The following is a 13,240-nucleotide window of genomic DNA, read 5'->3' as shown; positions in this document are numbered from 1 at the left end:
TTGTCTTATCTGTCAAAGGTTTCGTAGGCCACGCTATTTTTTTTAATAAGCATGTTTTGGAAAGCGTGGTACTTTTGGAGGCTGCGTCTTCTCCTATTGGCCAATGGAACATTGTATAAAAGTGAAACCGCCCCATCGGACAACGCTGAAATATAAAACGAGTAAGCGAGGCCACGATACAAACTACCATAGCATCTGACGTAAGATCGTCGGCATTCCTCTGCGCCGCCCTGTGTTCCGCGACTCAGGGGGGAGGTTAAGATGTAAGATGAAAACCTGAGACCAACGGTCGTACTTAGTTATTTTCAACTCCGACATCTAAAACATCCGACAGAATAAGTGACTTTGACCTAAATAGTGCTCTCTGTCTTTCAAAATACTACGTAGCTCGGTAGAATAGTCCGAAGCTGGGTTGTATTGCTAACATTAGTGAGCTAGCAAGTTAGCCTCGTCTAGCTTTGGAACCCAGCTTTGTGTTTGCCCTTCTTCATCGCTCTATGTAAATTATACTATAATGGGACACCTTTTCGCAAAGTTGATGACTGTCTTTGGAGATAGAGGTAAGGACAGTTTCCACAATGCCTTCATTATCATTTACTTTGATAGTGAATTATCAACGTTCTTATTTGTGCTGTACCATACTAAAAGAAAATTCTAAAGCTGATCGCCGGTTTGTTATTGTTTAGGGTTGACTGCTTTTAACTGTACGAATGTACAGAAAGCCTCTGCAGTAGCCTAATATCCATGAATGTTATATGTCAGAGAAATACATCCGGTTGATAATGTATTTTTAATTTTTCAAAAAGCTAACTATATAGTATTTATGTTGACTCAGGTAAGCATTATCAATAACGTGTCCCTGGCCGTCCTACCTGCTGATTATCGTTACCTTTTTTAGAGGTAATAGCCCATAGATAAAGGAATCGTCCTGGGACTTACTGTTCACCATAAATATGATTTAGCTGTACAGTACACAGTTCACATTTATTGCAATCACTGTCCATTTATGTACATGTTTATGCCTCACAGAACACAAAGTTATCATTGTGGGGTTGGACAATGCTGGGAAGACCACTATCCTCTACCAGTTGTAAGTCGATTTTTCATTACCTGAGATATGTGTTTCAGTATGTTGGAATGAGTAATTGCACTAATGGCAGTAAGTCTGGTTACATTTCGGACAGACTGTGGTTTATTCTTACTTCTGTCCTCCTGTCACCCACGCAGCTTGACTAAGGAGGCGGTTCACACTTCCCCCACCATTGGCAGCAATGTAGAGGAGATTTCTGTACGTAAGACCCGTTTCTTAGTGTGGGACATCGGGGGCCAGGAAAGCCTAAGAGAAAGTTGGAACTCCTACTACTGCAACACAGAGGTACACATCAGAAGCAGCTTTCATTTTCTCTTTGACTTTCAGCTAAAGGCTATATGATGTAATAAAAGCAGTGCTATTACATTATCTTAACTAATTATTAACTTGCAATCATGTCATCCATTCTCTGTATTGATTGACTGAATTGTTTCAGTACCTTTTTATATAATTTGTGACATGGTAGATATATTTTCTGAAACAGAGAGCCACTGATAAAGTTTTGATTTGAACGGTGTGTTGATTATAGTCTTGGTTTTCTGTCTTCCCTCAGATTGTCATCTTGGTTATTGACAGTACAGACCGTGAGCGCCTCACTCTAAACAAAGAAGAACTGCACCGCATGCTCGCTCATGAGGTAACACTTCGTCCATGATTTAGGGGAAGGGAATACCACTTGATTTTCAAGCTAGTGCAGGACAAAAAGCATTGTATTATTTAAGTAGTTTCAATTAAGTAAATTCCAGTGTATGACGTGAGATTGACAAGAACCCTTGTTTTGTACCCTGCTACTTCCATCTTGATCTGTTTCTTAAGATGACTCATAACAGGCACGTACGTGTTTCTCTGATGTTGCTTGTATCTTGTTGGATCAGTGACGCATGAAGGTTGTTACAAAACGGCCCAGAAGTTATGACCTAATCGCTTCCTTCTGTTTTTTGTTGTTGTTTTTTTTTGGGGGGGGGGAATGTAGGATCTGCAGAATGCAGCCATTTTAGTTCTGGCCAACAAGCAAGACATGCAGGACTCAATGACGGTGGCAGAGATCTCCCAGTGCCTCACCCTCAGCTCCATAACGGCTCATTCCTGGCACGTCCAGGCCTGCTGTGCCCTCACTGGAGAGGGGTGAGTGCTCATAACCTTGAACAGCCAGGAACAGTAGTAGGGGAGGGCCAAGGAAACAGCTAATGGAGATCTAAATATACACCAGGAATGGTCTAGTTTGAGACACCTGAGCCTACTGTAATTATATGATAAATATCCTTTAGGCAGTCAGGTCATTATCTCTGACTGACTCTTTTCTCTTTTTCTCCTTCAGTCTACCTGCCAGTCTGGACTGGATGAGGTCACGTGTACTAGCCAGCTAGAGCTCCTTCCATAGTGTCTTCTACGATACATGTGTGGAACCATGACAGCTATGCCTGCTTCAACCTACACTCTGAGACATTAGGAGCCACAGTGCCCAGAGCAAGACCAGGACCTCCACTGTCTTTAGTGCAGCTGACACTCTGAGCCCCAGGACGGAGCCCTATGTCACTCTAACGCCTTACACAGCTGCAGGAGTGCGATCAGGGTCCAAGTCCAAGTGAAGGAGGCCTGGATGGACCTTTCAGGACCTTTTGTTATGGTGTAGGTGTGTGAGAGAGAGAGAGAGAGAGAGAGAGAGAGAGAGAGAGAGCGAGAGAGAGAGAGAAAGAGCGAGAGAGCGAGAGAGAGAGAGCGAGAGAGAGCGAGAGAGAGAGAGAGAGCGAGAGAGAGAGCGAGAGAGAGAGAGAGAGCGAGAGAGAAAGAGCGAGAGAGCGAGAGAGAGAGCGAGAGAGAGAGAAAGAGCGAGAGAGCGAGAGAGAGAGCGAGAGAGCGAGAGAGAGCGAGAGAGAGAACGAGAGAGAGAGCGAGAGAGAGAGCGAGAGAGAGAGCGAGAGAGAGAGCGAGAGAGCGCGAGAGAGAGAGAGAGAGAGAGAGAGAGAGAGAGAGAGAGAGAGAGAGAGAAAATGAAAGTGAGGCTGTTTTAGATTTTTATCAAGTTTACATGTGAAGCCCTACCTGATACCTGGAAATATGTGAATGGCTTGTGTGGATATCAACACGTTTTTGCCTCACCTTTGTGAAATGGAAGTTTGCAACATATGTATATAATCTGATTATATTAGATTCATGTTTCCTGGTAAAATTGTGTCTCCATGTATGAACCATTTGACAGTCATGTCAGATGAAATGCTGATCTGACCGGTGCTCAGCCTTCTAAGCTATTAATGCACACATTACTTGAAGTATTTATAGTCAAAGAGAAAGGGTAATTTCTGATTCCCAAAAGAAGCATTAGGGTATTAAAATAAGAAACAATGTATCTTTTCAAGTGTTATATAATTGAAAACAAGCTGTCTCGATCTGTATTTTTTTACTATTATGTATTTTATTGTGTACAAAATTTTAGATTAAATAAATACTTCCATGGGCAAGTCAACGTATGGAGTGTGAAATGTATTTCTTCAGTGAAGACTCCGGATATGTGATAGTGGGAGGCTTTATAAACATATTCCTCATGAAAAATAATTGTTAACTCCAGACATAAAAGAGGGGGCATCCGGATTTGAACCGGGGACCTCTTGATCTGCAGTCAAATGCTCTACCACTGAGCTATACCCCCGTGATAAATACTGGTCGAAATACATGTAAATAAACAATAAATCTACAATGTTATATTAATATTATTTTTTTAGTGGTCGACAAGTCATGTTTGGACACATATTCAGCAGTGTGGTTGTTATTTGTGAATGTAAAAAATGTATGCATATATGCTTAAAGTAGCAGGACAACGGTTTTACCGCTAGATGGACACAAAACACAAATCCAGTGGGACATGCACTCAACATGCAGTGTTAGAATGGGGGGGGGAAGCCATTTGTCTGTAGCGTGTATCTTATATGTGGTAGATATCTCTAGCTATTTTAATAATCGGTATTAGGATGTGATAGCCTATTACTCTCGCTATTTCTTAAAACACTTAGCATATTTCATGAGCCCAACAACTCAAACCAGTCTTTATACCGTACATTTAGGCCAGGATATAACGTTTATCCTATTTCTGACATATAGGCTAGGCTACAAACATTTTAGACTACCCACTGATTCACCAGTCCCCTAGGCCTAGGAAATGGTTTAGGACCACCAGCAATTTGGGAAACAATTTGAACCTCAATCTATTATAGGCCTATAGGCTGTCAAACTATTTAGGCTAAAGGAGAGGAGAACATGGGTGGAATTCATTAAGTGACATTTCTTGTTAGTCACAACAAGCTCTGTGCGCATGATTTGTCCACCAGTCTTCTAGGTAATTTTATATATGAACTGAACACCGGATATTCAATGCATGTCAAACTCAAGTGTCGGCTGCAGCTATAGGCTACGCCCAGCCCAGTCTCAGTGGAACTGACATTTCTTAACCCGTTTCCTTGCCTGGCCTTTTGATGTGGAGTTGTTTGTAATGAAACATCTAGAGATTAAAGTAGTGTTAGAGATGGTGGTCAACCACAGGACGTGTAAAACTCACTTTATCAGTCTACCAGACCAATTTTCAAAACAATACCCAGCAAACACCTTTTTAGTGTGACTCACATACACCCGCAGGCAATATGTTTGTTTTGGTTGTAAACCAACATGTTGTAAACATGTAAAGTGCTGACCAAGGTTCGTGCCTATCTTTTCATGTTCATGCTGTTGTGTTGTTTTCCTTGCTTCTTTGTCTGAACAGGAGGAGGCGCTATAATGCTGTCAAGGCTGTCGTCTTCAACGCAGTGCGAGATGGTGTGAGTCTAGACTAAAGGATTCTACCAGAATCCCATACCAAAAAAAGTTAAGAAAAGGGAATGAGTCAGAATGTGAGAGACAAAGAAAAATATTATTAAAAAAGGCGAGAGAGCAATAGATAACTTTTATCTCAACAGCCTCAAAATAAAACCTCTTCAGTTGATCCTAAAGTCTTTGTAATTGCCATGGCAACGACAGAAGAGCATTAAGGAGGGCAGGAAGGGTGTAGAGTGGGAGTGTGTTAGGAAAGAGAGATTTTAAAGGAGAGAGGCCAGAAGAAAAAGGGACCCATTTCTAACAGAAGAGACCCTGAAGAAAGAAGAGACGTGCTGTTTTTGCTGCTGGTCATGTATACCTGTGTGGTGCTACTCATCCAACTCTCTCTGCTGGACTTGGGGAGAGTTAGGGCTCAGCAACAAACAGGTAAATTCTGTTTATCCATCACCGCTCCTATCTTCTGTTCATAGTCTCTTACTTCATCTGACTGTCTTTACGTTGTATTTTATAGTCTCATTCTTCTACTTACCTTCCTTTTGATGCAGACATGCACACCTGCCTTCTCCTACTTCCTTGTTGTGTCTTTTCGTTCATGTCCTATTTAACTAACTATCTGTCTTTGTTTACCTTACCCACCTGTTTAAACATCCCCCTTGTTACTGTAACACCCATGCATTAATTATTTATGTTATTGAATACAGTGAAGAATAGTAATAGCAGGTAAAATGCAATCATTGATATGTAGAATCCAATACAAGATATGTCAGTTATGAAAGAATATTTCATTAATATATTGAATGTTCATTTATATTATGACCTACAGTAAAACCTACAGAACAGGCACATAATCAGTATGAGGCACTAAATAAAGTAATAAAGAATGAGCTGGTGCATGGGTTTGTTGTAGACAGGCAAGTGGGCACACAAAAGTGAGACTTTGTTTACAATAAAATGGCACCACAAAAACACCCTTTTACACAAACACGCAAATGACTCTAGACACCAGCCCTCTAAAGCATTGCTTATGCTTAAATTTAGATGTTACGTTTTTTCTTCTCACCACTCTTCATCTAGTGTTTTGAAGCATTCCAGAGAGGTAGCTTGTGTGAAAGAGAGAACAAATACTAACAGCTTTATGGATTTCTGTGAGCATGTGTTGAAAGATTTATGGTTAGATATGCCTAAATTTATTTTAAGAATTGGTGTCCAAATGTGAAAGCAGTTTGAGATAGGTGCTATTGGCCTAACATACTGAAGTGCATGTAGAATATTGCAATGAAGAAGTGTGATTTAAATACAATGTCTGTTTAGATAGAAGACCTCACTCACGTCACACAATCAATCATATTTCTCTTATCGACCTTATCACAGCTCCTCAATATTTTATCTTGACATTCCATGATTAAAGAAGGAAATTTCACTTGGAACTTGAGTATTTGATCACAGATAAGGTTAGGTTTATCATTTAAGTGATCTTTGTTTTGATCTGATGTCCTCAAGGTCAACCATCCCAGATGCAATCCACATCTCTTGAAAAATGTTCTCAGCAATAAGGAGATTGTTTCACTAATGTTGCTTAGCACAAAAGCCGTATGGTATGAAATAGGATCAAGAGGACTTGTCCCTAGAGAGCCATCTGCAGCATCTAAACCAGATTATAAAAACACAAAACTGAGGAATTAAAATGAATTGTGATACTGACTGATGACCTCAGTGCTGGGCTCCTTGTCCTCTGTCCTGCTTAGAACTTAACAAATGTCTTGGATACGATGCAGATGCTGTAGGCCAAGTCTGTGAAGAGAGCAACAGAAGTGTTGAATGTGGATGTACAAAATCTACTTTGAAATGACCTAGCAATGTCATTAACAATACCAGTGACCATTGCTGTGATCCCTTATGTGACCTTGTGTGACAACCACAAGCCCTTTGTTGAAAGTGCAAAGGCCAACTATGAACTAAAGATAAAGAAGAGGTTCAGCAATTCTTTTCCAGGGTTAGAGAAACAAATTTCTGGATTCTTTGGAAGGATGCATGTTGATGCACTAGAACTCCTGTAAGAATTGTTTTTGGCTTGGATCCTCGTTGTATTTCCTCTGCTCATTAAACACTGGCTTTTTTTTATCGCAGCGTGAAGAACATAAATCATCCGGTTGACCTCATCCATTCTGAGATTGAGTTTCACCATAACAGATTACATGTGAGATAACGCAGCACTCTTGTTTTCATTAGAGGGATTTATCAGTGTCCATATTCGCTATTTTATTCATTAAGCCAGTTGTCATATAAATGTTGTCATGTACTGAATAATTTCACATACTCTATGGCAGGGATTGAAATGAACAGCATCCCGTTTTCGATAAAAAGTTGAATGCATAGCAGAGTACCGTATAGTTAAGTCCTCACCAACAACTATCTATTTTCGAAAAACAATCACAAATATATATATATTTTAAAACCTTAAGAAACTTTTAGCCACATGGAATTGTGTTTGCTTTGCTTTAAGCTGATTAGTGTCAGTGTGTCAGTGATAGGTACTCAGTGTAAAGTAGTATCTGGCCCTACTTCCTCCCTACTGATATTGATACAGGGACCTTGAAGCATGAGTTGTAGCACTGTGCTGGATGGTAAGAGAGAGACATCGGTAAAATGGATGCTACCAAGTCCTCCCTCGGAGCCTCCTCAGGAAAGGGTGTGCCCTCTCACTCCAGTTTTATGCTGACCACTCGCAGAAAAAGGCATGGTTAAGGAGCCATTTAAGGCACCAGGGTAACTTTAATGTCCCAAGCAGAAGTCTGAATTTGTGCTGTACACACTGGGATGAGAATGACTCTCCAGAGTGATTGGTTTAGTGCCTCTGACCTATAGGGGACCACACTGGAGCACTGACCTGAGCCGAGTTGCTACAACCCTAAATCCCTTCAGCAATCCTCCCTTTAAACCAAATATCGATGTAAATCTTCCTCAGCTTTCCCTGACATGGAGACTCATGGACTTTGTCCATACTTTTTGGAGTATTTACATATCTAGGAGTCATAGTTCATTGGTGTTGTATAATAAACAGAAAAGCAACATATATTAAAATAGGAAATACCATACTCAAGTGTCGTGCATCGAGCACAGCAAACACAGAAACTGTCCTGATGGACTCAACAGTCAGGGTGTAAAGGCTCTTGAGTTTCAGTCATCGTGATACATGTCTGGGCAGGTCACTGGCACAAAAATCAGACACCCCCGGCTAGTCAATGAATAACACATTGTGTCAGTGGTCCATTTAATGTTATGAGCAGTCCTTTGTGTTTCTTTCCACACTCGCTCATCTTTTATTTTAAGGCTTAGGTGAGCGGACAACGTTTCGGTTAACATTCAGTCCCTTCATGCATACCCACCCACACACACACTCCAAAGCCACCATGGCATCAGATCATTGTGCATGCACATTCCACTCAAGGGGTTATTTTGGGGTTTGGTTTATGCTTCTGTTTATAGGCAAACCGCCACAGGCATCGTCTCATATTTGTAACAAGGACAAACCACTTGAACTTTAGTGGACGTTGAAAGACATTGAAAACCGGATTAGGACGGTCTGCCTCAGCAGCACACCTGATTCCACTCGTCTGGCAGGTTAACAAGACCACGAGCATTAAATTAAATGGGAAAGAGGTTCAGTTGGAGAACATCCTCAAACAAAGATCCTGGTGTCCCTAATTAACGTTACACAACGCATTCCGACTTTTTTTTTCATTTCGAATATCATTGTAGCCTATTCCAAGCTAGTTCCACCGAGTTGCTATCTCCCTTAACCCTTTCTAACAAACAGTAAATGTCTGAGCGCGGGCTTTCTATCAGTCACAAAACAGACCTGAAAGGTACACCCAGCTCATTTTGATCTGCTCGAAATAAGTATTCTTCCGAAGAAAACACCAGAGCAGCAGAGGCGAACTCTTCGCGGCAGCCATGCTGACCACGGCATGTTCGTGGCATTTCTGTCGAGAAGATCGAGCTTGACGGAGTGTTTCTCTATGCTTTTTTGTTCGCCATATTCCAACAGCCGTTCGAAAACTCCCTGTCGTTCACTGAAAGCTAGAGAGAGAAAACAGTAAACGTTGTTAGTACAGAGAGCCGCCCAAAATTAGGGTTAGAAGAGACACCCCGCGAAAATTCAAAAGGACGCATGGTTTATATACCTTGAATGACGTCAGCAAACACACCCACGCAATTTGTTGCGCAAACGTAGAAGGTATAGGCTATGAGTTGACGCTAATGGTCTGAAGAAAACAGTTCAGACCTGTTCCCCCGTAATATAAATATATTTAAATATATGTGCGTGTACAATTGTCTATGGAAATCATAAGCTATGATCATATTTGTTATGATAACCTAAGATGACTTGTCCTTAGAGATCAGACCCACCTAGAAACAGAAAACCCAACGACATCCACATGTGGAGTGGTTTGGTTAATGTTGTAGGAGTATGTCGTGGCTACACACACAATTAAACAGAAACAGTTAACCATTTTGACGGCTATGTTTATGGGGTAAGTATAATAGAGAGTAAAGTAGCAGAGCAGGGTATAAATTATTTTTACAGAAGCGAAAGACTGTTATACCACAATGGCTGTCAGGAACAAAATGGTGTCTGTGGTCATGGCGTTTCTCAAGTCTCCTAAATCTCCCAAATATAAGATCCCACATCCCTCATGCAGATTATTATTATACCCGTAGTCATCTTTATTACTTTGGTTGGTCTATATTACAGGTCTACAGTATGAGAAACTGTCAGAAGTACATGTCAGAGGTCAGAGGTCATCTTCAGGTCATGCCAGAGTGGTCAGAGATACACTGGAGGAGGGACTGACTATTGATACCTTGCCAGACAACATGACACATTTAGTGGTAAGTGTGGACTACAGAGGATTGTGTTGTATAATACACACATATATGTTTCTGTGATGAAAAGCAGTTAAATTGTATTACACTGCTCTCTGCTGGCCGTTTTCAGAACTTGAAGAGTTCTATATTCTAACCTTCCAGCTGGAATGAGAAATCAAAGATGTTTTTAATGTCATGTCATGTTTTTTAGTTTTTTGTTTTTACCCCGATTTTTTTTACAATTATTTATTACCCACATCTGCCCCTTTTTGTTTACAACCGGAGGACTCTGGAAGATATTACTCCTGGCATAGTTTTAGCCAAGAAGACAATCGCACAGGTGAACTCTGGGTAGACATGAGCGACCTCCAGCAAGGACAAGTTAGAATGCATGGCATTTTGTCAAATACCCACAGACAGGCTGCGGTGAGTTGTATACACACACTTGCGCGTGTACACACAGACACACACACACACACACACATACACACCAACCACAATAAGTTTGCATATAAATGAAACCCTAGAGAATGACAAATGACTAACCCTGAGATTGAGAAATGTGTAAATAAAGCTGGCTGCCTTAGACACAATGAGTCAGGAAATGCTTCACAGATTTCACATGTGGGGGTATAGCTCAGTGGTAGAGCATTCGACTGCAGATCGAGAGGTCCCCGGTTCAAATCCGGATGCCCCCTGATTTTATAAATATAAAGAATAAACAGATATTTGACACGTGTGACTTGTCCCATTGATCTCCAGAAAGTTGCGTTGTCATTTGACTTTCCATTCTATGGACATTACCTGAGACAAGTCACCATAGCAACTGGAGGTAAATTTCATACATTTTCTTTGACAGTGGCTAGAACCAAATGTGTTCTCCCTTTTAATTGGCTTCTGTCCATTCCCCAGGGTTTATATTCATGGGAGACATCACACATCGGATGCTTACTGCAACCCAGTACATTGCTCCACTTATGGCGAACTTTGACCCCAGCTACTCTAAGGAGTCCACTGTGCAGTACCTTGACAATGGTGAGCTACGGAGATGTGCTGTAAGGTCCTCGGTTTGCCTCAAGGCTAGCCTGACCCCCCCTTGATGACCTGTATTGACTGCAGGTGAGGTGTTTGTCGTTCAGTGGGAGAGAGTCCGACTGCAAGGGAGGGAGGCAGAAGGAGCGTTCACTTTCCAGGCTGCCCTACATCGCACAGGGACCATCACATTCAGCTACCAGGATGTGAGACTCACTTCCCTGATGCACAATTCCAATAACTTTCCATATTTTCTTAGTTTTTAATTTTATGTCATGAAGAGCTTGTACTTTCGTTCTCGTCCATTGCTATGTCTGTACATCTGAATTCCCTTGCTCTGCCAGATACCTATGTCAGTGGAGGTTCTAAGTTCACCAGGGCACCCGGTGAAGGCAGGCTTGTCAGATGCCTTCATGGTTCTCGAACCCTCTCCACTATCCGCAGGTTAGCAGCTAGACGGCTCTGTTGCCCTATCACCATCTATAAATGTCCAAGTTGAAGTTACCTTAACTAGCATTTCTCAGAAGGTCTCTTGAATGTTCATAAAACACAATTGTCTTCCATCTTTCCATGCAGTTGCGCAACGGCGTACCGTCTATGAGTATCATCGGGTGGAGGTAGATACAACCAAGATCACCAACCACTCTGCCTTTGAGTTCACACCACGTCCGAGTAAGCTGTTCCTCTCTAACCCTGAACGGGTGTGCCTGTCATCTTACATGAAGCACTTCATCAACAAAGACACTAACCATCAATGCCATGCTTCCTCTCAGAGTCTCCCTCTCTTCCCTTGTCCAGCTTGCCTAAATCATGACAGTTGTGAGCTGTGCCTCTCATCCAACCTAACCTCCGGCTGTACCTGGTGTAACGTCCTCCAGAGGTGAGCAGAAAAACATTGTGGGAAACGACACGCAAGTCTGTTTGTTTGATTGCGTTCGTTGCTGCCTGTCCCAGGTGTTCAGATGGAATGGACAGGCACAGACAGGAGTGGCTGGACTATGCCTGCTTGCAGGAGGTAAGTGTTAGGGGACTCAGATGGCTGAACGGTGAGGGAATCGGGCTAGTAATCTGAAGGTTGCTGGATCGATTCCCCCCCGCCGTGCCAAAATGACGTTGTGTCCTTGGGTAAGGCACTTCACCCTACTTGCCTCGGGGGGAATGTCCCTGTACTTACTGTAAGTCGCTCTGGATAAGAGCGTCTGCTTAAAAAAAAAAAAGACAAAATGTAAGTGTTGAACTATATCATTTATGACACCCCATACAAAGTAAGGCCCCTTCCTATGAGCTGTTTCACATGAACAGTCTACAGGTGTCTCCTGTGAGGATTATTCACGGGGAGGACCCGATAGCTCAATTTCTCCCCCAGGACCTTCCAACCCTGAAGCCACAACTCACTCGTGTCTACTGCCAGAAGGCCCTGTGAGTGCTGGTGAGTCAGTGTATACATGACTCATATAAGAAATGACAACAATATTATCATATGACATCGTTTTGAAACCAAAACATGTTTCTATACCTGCAGATGACACCAAACAAGTGGTCAAGTACAACGGCAAAGGTGGGTCTATCTCGATTTGGCTTTAGTCACCGGGTGTATGAAACCATGGTTACACATGGTCCCCCCCCCCCCCCCCCGCTGCCCTCTGTAGATCTGAAGACAGGCCACCCGAGGCAGCGTGAGGGATCAGCTCACACAGGCGTTATAGCTGGTGTGGTGGCCGCGGCAGTGCTCCTACTGGCCCTGGTGCTCCTGGCTCTGTACGTCAACTCCCATTCCCCTTCAGCATCCCCCGTCTACCTCATCCAGGTCTGTATTGCCGTCACTGCAGCAGTCAGGCTGTTGTTCTGTAACTCATACCAACCCACACAGTCCTCTTCCTCCTGTGCTGTTATCCAATCCATGAATTCCAGCCAGATGCAAATTATTGTTTTTTTTTTAAGAGGCCTGTTCTGCTTCACTTTAACCCTGAAAGATTTTGTCATTTGCTTAATTTCCACAGCGACGCAACTGGCCGTCCATGACATTCAGAAAAAAGGTATTGCAGTCTAGTTACACTCAAGTTGAATTTGAGAGTCATGAGAAAGATCCCATTGCTGACGCTGCACAATGCTGAAAGGAAAAAAGAACTGGAATTTGACGTGCAAAATATAGTTCAGTAGGGATTGATGTCTAATCTCAGTCTTCTGCCTGGCCAGTTGAATTCATTTCAAAAAATGTTTTTCCTGTTGGTGGGTGGCAATTCCTTTATTAAAATGTCCTTTTGAATATATCATCTGCACCTACTTGAATAAACTGTGAAATATATACACCTTGTATACCAACCACAATGCCTTATTCCTTGCTTGTCTTCCTCATGTAAATGTTTATAATTGTTTGTTTTTTCTTGAATAAATGGTGCATATCTCAAATCTATATTATATAATGCTATGCTATACGTATGTTCA

General features: G+C 42.1%; 2 protein-coding genes and 2 non-coding genes across 6 annotated transcripts; 3 read left to right on the top strand and 1 right to left on the bottom strand.

The window, feature by feature from the left end:
* Positions 1–176: 176 nt before the first annotated feature.
* arl5c (ADP-ribosylation factor-like 5C) lies at positions 177–2,831 on the top strand. 2 transcript variants are annotated; one of them, XM_084678966.1, is made up of 7 exons: positions 177–560; positions 1,030–1,090; positions 1,228–1,375; positions 1,644–1,727; positions 1,907–1,924; positions 2,064–2,215; positions 2,409–2,831. In XM_084678966.1, the coding sequence occupies exons 1-7, from the start codon at positions 515–517 to the stop codon at positions 2,455–2,457; spliced, it is 558 nt and encodes a 185-aa protein (XP_084535092.1). In that variant the 5' UTR covers positions 177–514; the 3' UTR covers positions 2,458–2,831. The 2 variants fall into 2 exon arrangements, with proteins under 2 accessions (XP_084535092.1, XP_084535096.1); XM_084678970.1 differs by lacking the exon at positions 1,907–1,924 and having other exon boundaries at positions 180–560.
* Positions 2,832–3,665: 834 nt separating this feature from the next.
* Positions 3,666–3,737, bottom strand: trnac-gca (transfer RNA cysteine (anticodon GCA)). Its single transcript has one exon. It is a non-coding gene; the product is annotated as a tRNA-Cys (tRNA).
* Positions 3,738–5,067: 1,330 nt separating this feature from the next.
* On the top strand, positions 5,068–13,144 carry LOC146253025 (plexin domain-containing protein 1-like). Of its 2 annotated transcripts, none has more exons than XM_084677930.1 (14): positions 5,068–5,320; positions 9,651–9,787; positions 10,049–10,189; positions 10,526–10,595; positions 10,676–10,798; positions 10,883–11,001; positions 11,140–11,239; positions 11,372–11,467; positions 11,594–11,675; positions 11,750–11,810; positions 12,098–12,224; positions 12,318–12,353; positions 12,445–12,602; positions 12,796–13,144. In XM_084677930.1, exons 1-14 carry the CDS (start codon positions 5,245–5,247, stop codon positions 12,907–12,909), a joined length of 1,440 nt encoding a protein of 479 aa, XP_084534056.1. In that variant the 5' UTR covers positions 5,068–5,244; the 3' UTR covers positions 12,910–13,144. The 2 variants fall into 2 exon arrangements, with proteins under 2 accessions (XP_084534056.1, XP_084534058.1); XM_084677932.1 differs by lacking the exon at positions 5,068–5,320 and adding an exon at positions 9,142–9,429.
* Positions 10,390–10,461, top strand: trnac-gca (transfer RNA cysteine (anticodon GCA)). The gene has a single exon. It is a non-coding gene; the product is annotated as a tRNA-Cys (tRNA).
* Positions 13,145–13,240: the final 96 nt, after the last annotated feature.

This window comes from Hypomesus nipponensis, chromosome 17 (genome assembly GCF_054491055.1).
Source record: "Hypomesus nipponensis isolate SF chromosome 17, ASM5449105v1, whole genome shotgun sequence".
NCBI classification, from domain to species: Eukaryota; Metazoa; Chordata; class Actinopteri; order Osmeriformes; family Osmeridae; genus Hypomesus; species Hypomesus nipponensis.
Note: the sequence above shows the minus strand (reverse complement) of the source record. Positions and strands in the feature narration are given on the sequence as shown.